The sequence below is a fragment of the Malus sylvestris genome, chromosome 7 (genome assembly GCF_916048215.2).
Source record: "Malus sylvestris chromosome 7, drMalSylv7.2, whole genome shotgun sequence".
Lineage (NCBI taxonomy): Eukaryota > Viridiplantae > Streptophyta > Magnoliopsida > Rosales > Rosaceae > Malus > Malus sylvestris.
In genome coordinates, this window is record NC_062266.1 from 32,712,435 (window position 1) to 32,729,025 (window position 16,591).

The 16,591-nt window shown below is 40.6% G+C and overlaps 2 protein-coding genes and 1 pseudogene across 3 annotated transcripts; 2 read left to right on the forward strand and 1 right to left on the reverse strand.

Moving 5' to 3' along the window:
* The first annotated feature begins 1,826 nt into the window (after positions 1-1,826).
* Positions 1,827-6,033, forward strand: LOC126628994 (methyl-CpG-binding domain-containing protein 13-like). Of its 2 annotated transcripts, XM_050298882.1 has the most exons (7): positions 1,828-2,019; positions 2,810-2,935; positions 3,037-3,132; positions 3,317-3,457; positions 3,600-3,711; positions 3,956-4,330; positions 4,576-6,033. In XM_050298882.1, exons 1-7 carry the CDS (start codon positions 1,936-1,938, stop codon positions 5,739-5,741), a joined length of 2,100 nt encoding a protein of 699 aa, XP_050154839.1. In that variant the 5' UTR covers positions 1,828-1,935; the 3' UTR covers positions 5,742-6,033. The 2 variants fall into 2 exon arrangements, with proteins under 2 accessions (XP_050154840.1, XP_050154839.1); XM_050298883.1 differs by lacking the exon at positions 3,956-4,330 and having other exon boundaries at positions 1,827-2,019.
* A 3,995-nt stretch (positions 6,034-10,028) lies between these two features.
* LOC126628207 (uncharacterized protein At1g65760-like) lies at positions 10,029-12,406 on the reverse strand. The gene is made up of 2 exons (XM_050297818.1): positions 11,658-12,406; positions 10,029-11,298 (listed from the first exon to the last, which is right to left on the reverse strand). Exons 1-2 carry the CDS (start codon positions 11,665-11,667, stop codon positions 10,163-10,165), a joined length of 1,146 nt encoding a protein of 381 aa, XP_050153775.1. The 5' UTR covers positions 11,668-12,406; the 3' UTR covers positions 10,029-10,162.
* On the forward strand, positions 12,404-13,608 carry LOC126630300 (methyl-CpG-binding domain-containing protein 13-like; annotated as a pseudogene).
* Positions 13,609-16,591: the final 2,983 nt, after the last annotated feature.

A 16,591-nucleotide genomic window follows, 5' to 3' on the forward strand; every position in this document is an offset into this window, starting at 1 on the left:
AACAAGTTGTTACGTTTCTTGTGTAAATATCTACTTCTGTCACTTTTATGCGTTGTGTCCCTTTTTTGTTTATAATGGAAGCTCAAGGGAGCATTTAGTGTATGCAACAAATTTTAACGGGTGTTATATAGCACGATCCGTTAAAATATCGAGTATGTCATGAAAATGACACAATACGGAAAACATGACACGAATGTTAGATAAGAGAAATAATTTATGGACAAGGATTGTCTACCCTCCTTGTCTCCGTGCCCTCCTGTTTTGTGTGGTCACAATTAAACCATGTCAACATTTTATATTGGTTTTTTTTATAGAGATAATAAGACAAAAATGAATAGTAATATAAAATGTTGACGTGGCTTAACCGTGACCACACAAACAGGAGGGTATGGGAGGGCACGTGAACAAGGAGGGCAGACAATCCTTGTCCATAATTTATAGCTAATTTTTTTCATCTCTAGCTATATATGGATAAATCTTTCCATCTTTGCTTGAGAGGTGCGGAAAGAGATTCTCACCGGATCTCTTCCACCAAGGCCACCAGATTAAGTGATCCGAACCTTTGAAATTTCATCCAACGGTCCACCTGTTTTGATCCCTTAAAAACTATAATAATTTTTGACCGTTTGATAAAATTTCAAATACCTGAATCACTTAATCTGGTGATCTTGATGGAAGAGATAGCACGCAGAAGAGTTGAAAGCTTGCTGCTCTTCACTAACATGTGTCATTATTCTACTTGGTCCCACTTCAAAGTCTTCAATCGCCTGCAACCGCCCTTAGAGCATTCCATCGGAACACCATTAGGCCGGCACCCAGTAAAAAAAAGGGGCCGGGACTCAGTCAATCCACTCCAGCCCGTTCAATTGCCTGGCACCCAGCCTAAGCTGGTCTGAAGACCAGCCTAGAATTGACAGAGCTAAGGACCAGGCTATTAGCGTGCATTTTTTGGGAATGGCACCGAGAAAACACAAGATGACTGAGCAAGAAGAAAAGCAGTTTGTGGCGCTGGCGAAATCAAGCTGGTGACCCGTTGCCTGACGCCCTCATCTTCGCCTTCCTCCTCCTCCTCACCTACTCAATCTTCATCGGCACCATCGACATCCGATCTTACTTCCTCCCGCTCCTCCCCTTATCGCCGCCTCCGGTTGTCCGGTCCCTCTGCGCCACAACCTCCCCGCCTCTCAAGGTCTACATGTACGATCTTCCACGCCGTTTCAACGTCGGAATTATGAACCGCCGGAGTGAGTTGGAAAAGAGAGAGAGAGAGAGAGAGAGAGAGAGAACCGATTGGGGATGTAGAGGGGATAGTATAGAGGGTAGTGGAACTTGAAAGCCACCTACCTTTCGAAGGAAAGAGAGCGCAGATTCGAGTCCATGAGGAGTGAAGGACGGCAGAGCGATAGAGACGAGGCGGCGATAGGGATGTGAGAAACCAGAGAGAGAGAAGCGTGATAGATTGAGAGAGAAGAGGTTCCTGACTTCTTTATTTTTTTCTATAAAATTATTATTTTTATTATTTTATAATAAAAAATAATAATATTTTAATAAAATTGATTAGGCTATTTTTTGTTAGGGATGGAGATGCTTTGACCTATTACTATTCATTGAAGTCTATTACTGTTCATTTAAGTGTATAAATGTACTAAGTGTTAGTGCAAAGTCTTTAGGAGTGGACTTGTTCTTAGGCACTCTTTTAAAACTTTGCTTCATATTATGGTACTTCGCGTCAAATGTGTCTTTTACTGATAAAAAACGAGGGGTATTATCGTCTAACAATTATAACTCGCAGCCCTAGCAATACAGTATCGGAAACACGTGGGTCCGAAGACCTTCGAAGCTTTTTAGTTTTCAACATTTTACTGAGAGAGAGAGAGAGAGTGTGTGTGCGACTCATATTCCAGCGGTGGTCGCCGGGGAAGTCATTTTCCGGCGATGGAGGAGCAGAACTCCGAGGACTGGCTCCCAACTGGATGGACAGTGGAGGTCAAGTTTAGAAAAAACGGCAAAAGAGACAAGGTATGGAATTTACTCTCCTTTCTATCTTTTAATTAAGTTTATTTATTGACTTCTCAAACCCTAATTAGGAAATTAGTACAGGTGCAACATCCTTGAGTAATTTCTGGAATTGAAGTTATAGTTTAGTTTTAATTTAGTTTTCTGTAAGTTGGTAAGAACCAATTTTTGTGCTTGTATAAAAGTGGACAGAGGATTGGAAGGTTGGATTGATACGAGCGATATTCTACTTTAAACTAATTTAAACTGCGCGGAAGAGGATTCGAGCACCTCCGCACAAGTTTGGAAATTTAGTTGTGATGTTGAGGTGTGCATTTTAGATATGAACTTAGAACCGGGCATTTCCTAGGTTGTTGAAAATGTGGATTTTGAGAATAAATTTGACACCTTTGCTGCTGTTTTTGAATGTGTTATAATGTACCATGTTCCCTTCGAAACCAATTTTCTACGTTGATTATATGGAATTTTGTGATATGTGGAACATACTGTGCTTCTCTGAACTTTGTACTATCGAATTTCGAAGTTTCAAGTTCCTTTGACAATCTGTTATGTATCATCAAATTTTTTTCTGCCTAAATTTCTCGGACTAAATCCGGAAAGTTTCTTGTTTAATGCATATATCGATATCCTTATTTATAGGGAACTGAACTTGCAACTTCATTTGTGGTAACATGAAACTTTAAAACTATTTGAGCAAAGTTTGACACCATTTTTAATTATTTTGGAGAGAGATCTGATTATCTTTTGCGATAGATAATTTAGTAGAGGTGGTTATATTTTGTGTTTGTTGCAGTATTATTACGAATCCTCAAGTGGGCATAGATTTAGTTCCAGGGCAGAGGTATCTCGATATCTCAGCACCTCCAGTCATGAAGACGAACAGAAAATTAAAGAGACTCTCAAGCGACCTTCAGATGATGTCCGTTGACTCAAACTTCTGTTTATTATTTGTGTTTAGATGTTTAATCTTGACAGATTTTACTAATTAAGATATGGAAACTTCAATTTTCAAGCATTTAGGTTGTAGTTGAGAAGACTGTAGCAGAAGGACTACCTCCAGGATGGACCAAAGAAATTCGGATTACAAAAAAGGCTCGTAAGACTAGGAGAGACACGGTAATGAACTCTCTCTCTCTCTCTCTCTCTCTCTCTCTCTGCTCATGTGAGTGTGCGTGCGCAGTATGGGCTTGTTCAGAGTTTCCACGGTCTTTCAGTTTCAAGCTCATTCCACTCATTCACTTTATATTGGGTCATCCCTAAAGTTCACTCCTTTTTTTACTGATATTTAATCTCTGCGCAGCATTATATTGCTCCTGCAAGTGAAAAAGTATTCTGCTCTATCAGGGATGTGCATCGCTATCTTGAAAATGAGCAGCCAGGAACGTTAACTCTTGAGCCGAGTGGTAGCGGCGATAAGGAATCGGAAGATCAAAAAGCGTTTGTAAGTGTACAACAAAATGGATTGTCTGGATTTTAACTGCTACTGTGCCTGCTATTAATTTTGATTGTTAGGAAAATGTGTACTTACAGTTTTTCATTGACATCTTTCCTTGTTTGGATTCTCTCTTGTAACCGTGAAACAGGAATTAGACAAACCGAGCTTGAAATTGAATGAGACAATGAAGGATGGAGAGATACTTAATTGTTCATGTAATAGAGAAGGCCCGTCCCTTCCTGAACATACTTCTGATCAGAGTAATGTTCAAACTTCACGTCTTATTTACAGTCTCTTGGTATTGTCCTTCATAGGTGTATTCCTTACTTTCCCCTTTCATGGGACTTGGGACTGAAAATTGACATAAAGTTATTTTCTTTTTTGTCTTGATGATTTAAGAAAGTTTGATTGCTTTGCAAGGCCAAACCTTATTCTGAAACACTAAGTTAATAATCTTTCTCAAAAATAATCTTTTAACTGACATGAACCTGCAACATGCTGCAGGTGAGGTGGGCACTGAATTAGGCAGCTTAAATCCTTCAGAAGCCAAAGGTTTGGAGCAAAATGAACAGGATGGTGATTCCACAAAAAGTGAATGTATTTCAGCTCCTGCAGGTGGAGACCCACCAGGTAGCCAATGCCTGGAAAGTGGGCTGATAAAACATGAAAGAAACCGTCCTGGTCTCTGCAAATCAAAGAACAAGAAAGAGCTTATCTTGCCTCGTCGTGCTTCAAAGCGACTAGCTGGAGTTGAAGTTGGTCCAGTTCCAGAACTGAAAACAAGTACTCGAACCCGTCGAGTTGCAATTGAACAGTCAGGGGAGGGAGCACGCCATACAACTGAAGGCCCGTCCCTTCCTGAACACAGTTCTGATCAGAGTAATGTTCAAATTTCACGTCTTGTTTACAATCTCTTGGTATTGTCCTTTTGTAGATATATTCCGTATTCTTTCCTCTATTTTTTATGTGGGAATGGGATTTGAGACTCTGAAAATTGGCATGAAGTTAATTTCTTTATACATTGTAATGATTTAGGAAGTTCGATTGATTTCCAAGGCCAACCCTTATTCTGCAACACTAAGTTAATAATCTTTTATCTGAGATGAACTCGTGACATGTTGCAGGTGAGGTGGGCACTGAATCAGGCAGCTTAAATCCTCCAGAAGCCAAAGGTTCGGACCAAACAGAACAGGACAGTGATTCCACAAATGGTGAATGTATTTCAGTTGCTGCAGGTGGAGACCTGCCAGGTAAGCAATGCCTGGAAAGTGGGCTGATAAAACATGAAAGGAAAAAGACCCGTCTTGGCCTTTGCAAATCAAAGAACAAGATAGAGCTTATGTTGCCTCGCCGTGCCTCAAAGCGACTAGCTGGAGTTGAAGTTGGTCCTGTTCCAGAACTGAAAACAAGTACTCGAGCATGTCGAGTTGCAATTAAACAGTCAGGGGAGGGAGTACGCCATACAACTGAAGGTTCTTCCCCTGGTGATTTGCTCAGTTGTGCGTCCCAACATCCTGATTATCTTGAGGTTGAGCCAGAAAAGCATATTCAAAATGTGGAACGAGCAATTAATGGTGATGACAAGCAACGGTGTGCTTCTGTTTTCCCATCGGGGAGCCGAAGTGGCCCAGAAGAGCATGCAGGAAAACTTGAAACCGATTATAAGGCTGAAGATAAACCAGGACTTCAACCAGACTTGCCTCTTGGGGATTTCTTCACAGATCCCTGCATTGCATTTGCAATAGAGACTCTCACTGGAATAGGTTTTGACAATTCCAGGAGCAATGTTGAGCATGCTTCAGGGGACCTGGCTACTCCAAAAGGTCATCCTGGGGACGTAGAAGCAGACAATAAGAGCAGCAGAAAGCAGGAAAGCGGCAACCTTTTTATACCAGAAGATGGATGGAAAGTTGCAAAGGATGATAACGCTAGACAGAAGTCCGGATCCCCAACTGAGTTGCCTTTTGGGGGTTCATGGCCCGACCCATGCATTGAATTTGCTATTAAAACTCTCACGGGTGCAATCCCAGTAGACTACGATCCCCATATCGAGGAGTACTTTCAGCAGCAACTAAGCTCATCAAAAACTCAAGGAACAAGTGACTTGACCTTGAAAAATGTTGGTCTAGATAACTTCTGCCAAACGGATGATTTGTGCGAGCAATTCTGTCATCCGGAGGTCCCCATGCTTAAGAAACAAGCGCTTTCTGAGCCTCGACTCACCAAGAGTGGAAGTTTACATAGTTCCGGTGAATCAGATGTAAACCAAACGGGGAGGCAGAGACACTGACTTCAACCCTTGTACAGCTACTCCCCCTGCCTCCCTCCCTCCCTCTAACCCTTTTTACTTTTCTTGTGTCGTCTTTTAGGAAGAGACCGCATTGGTGAAGTTTTCGCTGTTTGCATCTCTGTGTACGTGTAACACTAGTGTCTGTAACTTTAGTACGATGTATTCATGCTATTTTTCCATTATGTTAGCTAAGTTTGTTCACTAATTATGTTTAAGATGTAAACATGTATAGACTCCATTAATAAACCTGAGGCAAAGACCGTCAAGGAGAACAGAAGTTTTTATTTTCAAATTTTCGGATCATAAGTGTAGTATATGGAGTTTGGTTGACATCCCGAAAAATTCGAAGCCAAAGACGGATATTGACCGAAAAATTCTAGGAAAAGTTTAAATTTGGTGATCAGTAGAGGTCTGAGCTTTTTGTTGCTGGGTTGTTTTTATGTATTTTCTTAATTAAGGACCCAGTTTTGTTGTTGTACTCGGAATTATTTGATTGTCATTGATAACTGGAGATTTTGGAAGTGTAATAGTAAGGCTAAAAACGATAATTGAAAACTAAATTCATAGAATCAAAATAACAGACACTTTTGTAGGAAACACAGTTGCATTCAACCATGTAACCAAATTCTTAAAATACCTAGCTATGATACGAGGTTCTTACTTCTTAGGAGCGAATGATTTGTCTGTTGAAGGTTTTGTTATGTTCTTTTTTTCACCGGAGCAATTGTGCGCCTGCTTGTTGGTTTTTATACAGTAAACATTGTAGCGACTCTTACAAAATTTCCTTCATACTCTGTTTGTGTTTGGAAGATACATGTGCTACAATTCCAAACACAAACCAGAGTATGAAGGAAAATTCTTTTGCAAGAGTTGGTATAACGTCTACTGCACAAAAGACGACAAAGAGGAGCACAATTGCTCCCGTGAAAAAGGTAAAAGAACAAAGCTCACGACAAACAACTCATCATCTTCTAAGAAAGAAGAACCTCTACCTGGATATTTTAAGAATTTGTTGCATGCTTGAATTGCAACCGTGTATCCTACGAAGGAGGCTTTGTTATTTTGATTCTATGAATTTAGTTTTCACTTGTTGCTTAGATTTCATAGCTTTGATAGCTCTTACAAGAAATTAAGCAAACAAATAGAAAAAGAAAACAAGAAAACAAGAAATTAAGCTAACAAATAGAAAATTAAAATTAAAATAAAATCAAAGCATAAACCTTTATAACTAGAGCAATGAAATGCAAAATGAGAGAGCAAATAAGAACAAGGTCCATTAGGTAGTTATATATAGGCACATCCTGTGACAATCCGTCCCTAGTTCTACGATTTTATAAATTTTAAAAGTGTGAATTTATGAAAATGCTCTAGAGGAAGGTTTTGACTTTCGTTGATCAACGTATAGTGAGACATACTAAATATTCTTTTAGCGTATTTCTGAAGTACTCAACGATACGAATGAATAAGCGCAAGCATAAGTGAATTTGGAGTTACGGTTAAAGTTTTTACGGAGCTACGAACCCGAAAGTATTTTGAAGAAATAACTATTTTAATTATATTATATTATTTTATACTAAAAAATTATTAGGCCACATGTGTGTGGCTGGGAGGAAAAAAAGAGAGAAAGAAATAGAAACTGCCGAATGGCAGCAGGAGGAGGAAGAAGAAGAGAGGGAATCGGGAAAGAGAAGAGGAGATGAGGTGACTGACCAATGAGGACCAAGAGAAAGGAGAGAAAGGAGAGGAACATGGGGAAATCCACCCAGCCAAACCGGGTCATTTTGTGACCCGCTGCTCGACCCTACTACAGAAGTGATTTCCGACATCTTTTCAGACGATTTCTCCAACGATTAGAAGCCACACACCACCTAGAATTGATCTAGCGCTCCTTCCTCTTCCAATCTCATAAAAAAACCGAGTTAAATGAGTTTGATTTCGGGATAAACTCACCGGCGGGTTCATGGGGTTACGGCTCAAATTCCTCTATTTTTGAAGGTAGTATAGTCGACCACCACCATCAACATACTCCTTTTGAGGTTCGAAACAAAGCCCAAACAACTATAGGGGCGGCGGAGCACCGGAGGTGATGGATCGAAGCCACCAATTTCTAAGGTTTCCGACAGGCTTGAGTGAAATTGAGGCTTTTCGGCCAAATTGGACTTGGCCACATGTATAAATTTTTCTCTACTCATTGAGATCTTCATTGTGGCAAAATTCGGAAATTTTTAGAAATAGTTGGATTTTTCGGCGAGTCAGGGTAGCCAGCTGTTGTGTGGCGGCGACGCATGGGGTGAGGCATCCCCTGACCTTCCTAGATTAAATTTGATTCTCTAATTCCGTATGTGTAGTCCGATTGACGATTTTCTGTCATTTGAACCTAGTTCCATTAAGGTCCGTCACTTGACCATTTTATGAATCGATAATTCAATCGTTGGATCATCACCAAACTTTAGTATGTTATTATACGTAATATTTAAGGACCATAGAAACTTACGGATTGGGAATCTGACGTATGGATCTTCACGAATTGGATTTGTAAGTTCGTAAAATAAAATGTTGACCGCCACTTGAATTGGCGATTGGCAATTGGCAATTGGCGGAGATCCAACTGTTGGATCGTAATGAAATTTTAGTATGATGTTTTAGAAGCACAATGTGGATCTTTGGAAGTACGGATCAGAAATTCGAGATGCGGATCTTCCGGATTGAGTTACGTAGCAGAGTTTTCGTATCGACGAGGATTCGTGGCAAGTCTTGGTATTGGAGATTACCTTCGATGGTATGATTTTCAATCCACTCTACTGTACTTTACTTATGCTCTGACGCCACGTGTGAAATGGGTTCATTCCCGCTCATAATGCACTCTTGTATTTAGGCACCTTTAGGTTTAAATTTATTCACATTTTTCATATCACTACATTTTATGGTTTCGTCACCTTTTAGGTGTCGACCAACACAGTTCGATTCAGAGCCTTAGTGGACAATCTGGATCGGGATGTGTCACATCCAAATGTAAAAGACATAACTCTTCTTGCAATCTGCATGACTTTGGTAGGTAAGAATTTTTGTAAGGAAGAATAGCAGCCACACAAGAGTTTGAATGAAACTAACCATTTGACTCAAAGCACACATTTTTCATGATTTTATGGAAGAAAATAAAAAAGCATCACACACTACTGCAAACATGTATATATATGGCTTGTTTGGAAGTGTTTTTAAAATAACCAAAAACCGTTTTTTATGAAAGTGTTTTTGGAATCAATCATTAGGAAAAATGCTAGTGTATCATGAAAAATCATTTGAAGTGCTTTTTGCAAAAACGCATCATTGGTGCTTCTTGCAGAAAGCACTTCAAGTCATTTTGGAGCCCAAAACACTTTCATTAAAAGTGTTTTTAGTTATTTTAAAAGCACTTCCAAACGAGCCCAAACTCAATAGACTAAACACTAACAGGTTTCTTTGTCAAGGTTTCTTTTCTTTCAACCAACAAATAAATCTAGACATGTACAAGTATCCACTTATAAGTCGTATGAAGGATCTCCATAGCGGACTTTCTTCTCGTAGGCAATCGCCCTAGAGCACCTATAATTGGCCACTTGGACATGTTAGTTCATTATGTTAGTCAAGATATCATTTCACCTCAACAGTCATATTACAATATGTATCGTTACAATTAAACGAGATATGTAAACATTGTAAAACAAAAATATTTAGATGAAATTAACAACAGATAAACAAAAAAATTTTGGCGTTTTATGTGCGTATTTAAGTAATTCCTTCTCAATGAGCTTGGAAACCCACGAATTTGTATCTGATCATTCGACATAATTCGAAGTTCGCAGCCAAGGAATTGTCACAAAGTTGAAAACTTACATGTGGAGCTCGAATGATACATAAACAAAACAATTTTTTTTTTCTGTCCAAATCCAAAACTCCAGACTTTCTTGCTCTCCCTTCCTTTCTTATCATATTGGTGATCTTGATCATAATGTTGAGGATTTCTTGGTCTGCCTTCATTTTTTATCATATTAATTTTTAGCCGTTAGATCTTTCACCCAACAATCAAGATTTAATGGCTCAAATCCCCCAAAATGAAAAAGAAAGGAAGAAGCCAAGTTATTTTGCTTTGAGGATATGTCCCCAAAACGGGATATGGCCACACTGAACATCGCCAGAGCAGATTGAAAACCAGATGTTTTCGGTTTCGGCTAAAAAATTTCCCAGTTTAGCGCAGAAGAAATGTCATGAATTTTTATTTTCTCAAGCTCCATTCTAGAAAATCGTCTCTTAACAAAAAGGTGGAAAATTTGTTGCATATATAAACTCTCCATTGAGCTTCCATTGTAAAACAAAAAAAAAAGGATACAACGCATAAAAGTGACAGAAGTAAATAATACATAAGAAGAAACATAACAACTTTTTTACAACTGCAAAGTAGGCACGACCCAATATGGAGGTTGCATGGTCTTCTCCAAAAGTCTCTTAGCCTCTTGGGTGTAAGCCTGCGAAAAGCTTCGACTTTCAATGTTGTACACGCCATAATCATCATATATGCGGTTCTTTGGATAACTGTTGATAGGATCAAAATCATAGTTGAAGTATATGCAATTTGGCAGACATCCTGAAAAATTCAAGGCCTTGACAGATATCGAAAAGTTATCGCCCAAAAATAGAGCAACATCACCTAAGGTTTCTGTCTCAATCCACTTGTACTTATCAAAATCCAATTTAGATATCCTAACTTCCTTTGTCCAACGACCACCATGATCAAATTCAACAACCCTTTGAACCATCAACCATTCGTTATCATCTAAAACCACGATATATGTCTTTACTTCGTATTCGAAATCTTCCAAATCTTCCAAGGTATTGCCAGCAACCAATTGTTTATTAGAGATGGATTGATCAGTAGTAATATCAAAAGAAAAAAGTCTTCCCATTTGTTCAACAACATAAAACTTATCTCCAACATGAACAACATCTTGGAGAGAGCTAAATTTTTCATCAACAATGTAAGTCCATGATGAATCTTTGTTGAGTCTAATGAAAGCCAAATCATGACCAGTTGGCTCATATATGACCATAACAATGCATTTATCGGCCTCTAATATTGGATCTGCTGACAATGTCGCCTTATTTACAAACTCAGCCTTTACCCGGTCAAGCAGACGATCTGGACAAGCTAGAGGAGGAAGATGGATGATGTCCCTTTCACCCTTAAAAAACGGATTTTTAAGAGTCACTACTAAATCCATATTCATAGCTATTAACCATCCTTTTGAAGAACCACAGAGTCGCTTCTTCGGAAATTTCAGCTGCAAACCAAGAACCTGGTCTTCCATGGGGTTGTATAAATTCCACTCGGGTTTTTTAGGAGTTTGGATCAAGAGTAGCGGAGGATTATGACGACAACTTGACATCTCGTCAAATTTTCTTTTATTATCTTTTGCAACGCAATACCATGGCATACAAACAACACTGAATCGAATATAATCTAACCGTGACACTAAGTTCTCTAAAATTGAATCCAAAAGATGCATAGGAAGATTTGCCCAATCTGGCAGGAAGAAAAATTATATATGTTAAATCACATAAAATTGCAGACATAAATATAGATGTTTTATGCACGGGACAAACCACATCTTTTTTACTTTCAAAGAAAAACCCTATTTCTTTTATTTCAAGATATAAATAGTATGTATATATGAAACACCGTCAAGGTAGTCAGGCACTTGGAAAACAAATCAGTCACAAACAGAGAACGACGACTAAAAGTTGACCATAAATTTAGAATGCTTTAACCCTAAACACCGATATTTAATATCTAAAAACTGATATGTATCTAAAGTAGGATATCATGATATAACAAGGTAAAAAAATGTACAAAATAAAGGGAATTATGAAGAGAAAACACACCTGATGCCATGATTTCAAAACTGTGAACAAGTTTTTCTTGCGCAGAAGATTAATTGTAAATAATTGACTAATAGTCCCTAGTTATACATCCCGGCGTGTATAATCCATAAACTGAGTGAGTAGCAGGACTACAAGGATGATAAGGATTACAAACAAAATGGTCTTCAATATGAATTATGAAACTAATTGCCGACTGGTCTTCTATAAGAATTAGGATTTGTTTTCTTGTTTCAGTTTCTTGTGCTTAGACACTTTATTACTTTTCCCTTGTAGACCATGAAAAGTGTGTGATGCTCCTAAGTTCACACTTCACATGCTTTGAGTTTCTATAACTAAATTCATGCTTTGAGGGTGAGCCTTTGTGCAAAGGTTGCTCATTTGTGACCGAAAGGTCACAGGTTCGAGTCATGGAAACAATGTCTTTGTAAAGCAAGGGTAAACTCGTACAAGTTTCTTTTCTTCTAACCAACAAATAATTATAGACAAACATAATGGACTAAACTCGTACAAGTATCGACTTATAAGTTGTACGTCAACGAGAAGGATCTCCATACCTGACTTTCTTCTCGTGGGCAATCGCCCTTGAGCACCTATAATTGGCCACTTGGACGTGTTGTAGTGCATTATGTTAGTCTAGATATTGGTCCACCTCAAAAGTCATATCAACGATATGCGTCGTTATAATTAAACGACATAGGTAAACATTGTAAAACAAAAAAATTTAGATGAAATTAACGAAATGACTGAAAACTTACTGGCAATTACTGAGCTCAGTTGAAAAGTTACATGCTCCAGGCGAGGCGGGCACTGAATTAGGCAGCTTAAATCCTTCAGAAGCCAAAGGTTTAGAACAAAATGAACAGGATGGTGATTCCAAAAATATTGAATGTATTTCAGCTCCTGCAGGTGGAGACCCGCCGGGTAACCAATGCCTGGAAAGTGGGCTGATAAAACATGAAAGAAACCGTCCCGGCGTCTGCAAATCAAAGAACAAGAAAGAGCTTATCTTGCCTCGCCGTGCTTCAAAGCGACTAGCTGGAGTTGAAGTTGGTCCAGTTCCAGAACTGAAAACAAGTACTCGTGCATGTCGAGTTGCAATTAAACAGTCAGGGGATGGAGTACGCCATAAAACTGAAGGTTCTTCCCCTGGTGATTTGCCCAGTTGCGGATCCCAACAGCCTGATTATCTTGAGGTTGAGCCAGAAAAGAGCATACAAAATGTGGAACGAGCAATTAATGGTGACGAGAAGCAAAGGTGTGCTTCTGTTTTCCCATTGGGGGGCCGAAGTAGCCCAAAAGAGCATGGAGGAAAACTTGAAACCAATGATAAGGCTGAAGAGAAGCCAGGACTTCAACCAGACTTGCCTCTTGCGGATTTCTTCACAGATCCCTGCATTGCATTTACAATACTCTCACTGGAATAGGTTTTGACAATTCCGGGAGCAATGGTGAGCATTCTTCAGGGGACCTGGCAACTCCAAAGGTCGTCCTGGGGACGTAGAAGCAGACAATAATGAGCAGCGGGAAGCAGGAAAGTGGCAACCTTTTTATCCCAGAAGGCGGAGGGAAAGTTGGAAAGGATGATAGCGCTAGACAGAAGTCAGGATCCCCAACTGAGTTGCCTTTTGGGGGTTCATGGCCCTATCCATGCATTGAATTTGCTATAAAAACTCTCACTGGTGCAATCCCAGTAGACTACGATCCCCATATTGAGGAGTACTTTCAGCAGCAACTAAGCTCATCAAAAACTCAAGGAACAAGTGACTTGACCTTGAAAAATGTTGGTCTAGATAACTTCTGCCAAACGGATGATTTGTGCGAGCAATTCTGTCATGCTGAGGTCCCCATGCTTAAGAAACAAGCGCTTTCTGAGCCTCGACTCACAAAGAGTGGAAGTTTACATAGTTCCGGTAGATCAGATGTAAACCAAAAGGGGAGGCAGAGACACTGACTTCAAACCTTGTACAGCTTATAGAATTGTAGCAACCTGCTTCCACGCCCCGCTTTCACCCTCCCTCTAACCCTTTTTACTTTTCTTGTGTCGTCTTTTAGGAAGAGACCGCATTGGTGAAGTTTTCGCTGTTTGCATCTCTGTGTACGTGTAACACTAGTGTCTGTAACTTTAGTACGATGTATTCATGCTATTTTTCAATTATGTTAGCTAAGTTTTTCACTAATTATGATTAAGATGTGAACATATACAGACTCCATTAATAAACCTGAGGCAAAGACCGTCAAGGAAAACAGAAGTTTTTATATGGAGATTGGTTGACATCCCGGAAAATTCGAAGCCAAGACGGATGTTGACTGATTTGCGCCCACGGAGAGAGCCTAGTCTCCGATGCCTTTTGGCTCAACATGTTGCACAAGGGCCGACTGATCATGATCATCGTTCAACACCAACTTATATACCTTAAAACTCACGGTGATAAACTTTGAGTCGTCAAAAACAAAATTTGTGTGACTTGGACTGAAACAAAGTTGACTTGGTCTGACCTTTTTGTTGCTTGGTTGTTTTTATAAATTTTCTTAATTAAGGGCCCAGTGTTCTTGTTGTACTCGGAACTGTTTGATTGTAATTGATAACTGGAGATTTTGGAAGTATCCTAGTGTCACGGGCCGCATGTTAAAAACAAAGAAAATGCCCAAGACATCATATATCTAATCCCATGAAGCCATGTCTTCATGGAAGCTTCTGGAACGTCCCGGAGAAATCAAGAACGTGGCGGAGCATTCAAGATAATCTAGGGCATTCCGGAACATTCCACACAAGTGTACGTATTTAAGCCTCACCTAGAATAATCTAGATTAGGCAAGTTGTATCTAGAACTATGCTAGATATTTTTGGATGTAAGTAGGGGATTCTAGAACCCTCCATTGAGGAGGTGACTTAGGCCTATAAATAGGAGGTAAGGCCATTTGGCCAAACCATCCAAGAATTGTAAGCAATTGTAAAGTTCTCTTAACTTTCAATACAAAGCTTCCTTTCTCCCATCTTCTAAGCGATTTTAGCATTCTCCAAGCTATCTTAGCTTTCTTTGTGATTCGATCCGGGGAAGCGAGGCTTCGAAGGCTTACTTAGCTTGTTCGTCGAGGTATTCAAGTCTAAGTGCCGCGCGGGCGGAAGGCTTAAAGAGTCATCCCGTGACAGCTGGTATCAGAGCCAAGCTCGTGAATCACTTGAAGGAAAGTAGGATATGGCAAGTGGAGAGACGGTGTCCGGAGTCTCCGAGCTAAGGGAGCGTGCTGCCGAGGTCCAAGACGTTGCCAAGAGCAAGCCAAAGTTAAAGGACTTGCAAGCATCGATGGAGACCATGGAAGAGCGACTCGAGAAGGTGGAACGAACCATACTCGAGTTCGATACTCGACTTGATGAGGATGTTGTCGACAAGGAGGAAATCCAAACCATGGTGGACAATGGTAAGGATGAATTGCGTGGCTTGGTGGAAGGGCTACGAGATGAGCTCCTTGGCGCTCTCAACACCATGGCAGACAAGATGCGGAGGGAAGTCCAGGTTCACCTTGACAACATAGAGGCAAGGTTTGTGGCGCTTCAAGAAGAGATAAAGGACACAAGGGAACTTAAGGGAGATGTGGCGTTTTGTAAAGAAGCAGTTGTGAAGCAATTCGTGCAAGGGCCGAGGGAAATCAAGGCGTTGGACTCCAAGGTAATCGACTCCTTTAAACCCAAATCCTATAATGGGAAGAGGGAAGCAAAGGAGCTCGACACATTCGTGTGGAACGTGGAACGATACTTCAAGTACCTGAAGCTTGAAGATGACGAGTCCAAAATCTCAACGGCAACCATGTTCTTAGCTGACAATGCCCTTATGTGGTGGCGTCGCCGAAGCATGGAGATTGAGCAAGGTACGTTCTCTCTCACCACTTGGGATGAATTTAAGAAAGATCTTATGTTGCACTTCTATCCCCAAAATGCCAAGTACGAAGCCAAGGAGAAACTAAGGTGGCTCAAGCAAACGGGGAGCGTCAAAGACTATGTCAACGCCTTCGTGAGCTTGTTATTCGAGGTGCCCAACATGTTAGAGGAAGACAAGCTCATGTACTTCATGAGTGGACTGCAAAATTGGGCAAAACTCGAACTACAAAGGAGACACGTGCAAACATTGTCTGATGCCATTGCCGCTGCCGAATCCTTGATTGAGTTTAAATCAAGCCACCAAGGTGATTCCAAGTCCACGGGGAAGAGGGGTAACCATGAGAGAAGTGGGGGAGAACATAAGCCGAAGGACAAGGCCGAGACAAGCAAACCAAAGGAGAAGAAAGCCGATAAGCATGACAAAGGCAAAGGTAAGTCTTGGCAACCCACTTGTTACCTATGCGACGGCCCTCACATGATGCGAGACTGCCCACAAAAGAAGGCCCTTAAGGCCATGGCCTTCAAGGAGGACAAGGCTGAAGAGAGTAACGATGCAACGATGGGATGCATCCGTCTACTGAATGCCATCCAGACAACCCTCCCACAACCCAAGGCTCAGGTTGGAGGAGGATCATTGTTCGTCGACGTCAAGATTGGTGACAAGACGACGAGTGTGTTGGTGGACACGGGAGCAACACACAACTTCATGACGTCGGAGGAAGCCACAAGGCTTGGCCTCCGAGTCACAAAGGAGCCTGGTAGCGTGAAGACGGTAAATTCCGCTGCCACCCCCATTGTTGGAGTTGCGCGCAATGTACAAGTAGGCATTGGCGCATGGAAGGGAAATATCGACTTCACCGTAGTCAAGATGGACGACTATGGCGTAGTCATTGGGTTAGAGTTCATGGACAAGGTACGAGCCTTTCCCATTCCCTTCTACAATATCTTCTGTATCCTAGCCGACGGAAGACAACCTTGCCTGGTGCCATTGGAAAGGCAAGCCAAGAAGTGTACCCAGCACTTGTCGGCAATTCAATTTGCCAAGTCTTGGAAGAAA

Bases quoted from the DNA above. Each gene is read 5' to 3' on its own strand.
- LOC126628994 (XM_050298882.1), top strand. From the start codon at position 1,936: ATGGAGGAGCAGAACTCCGAGGACTGGCTCCCAACTGGATGGACAGTG. The intron at 3,133-3,316 runs GTAATGAACTCT...ATCTCTGCGCAG, and splicing joins GTAAGACTAGGAGAGACACG to CATTATATTGCTCCTGCAAG. The intron at 4,331-4,575 runs GTAATGTTCAAA...GACATGTTGCAG, and splicing joins TGAACACAGTTCTGATCAGA to GTGAGGTGGGCACTGAATCA.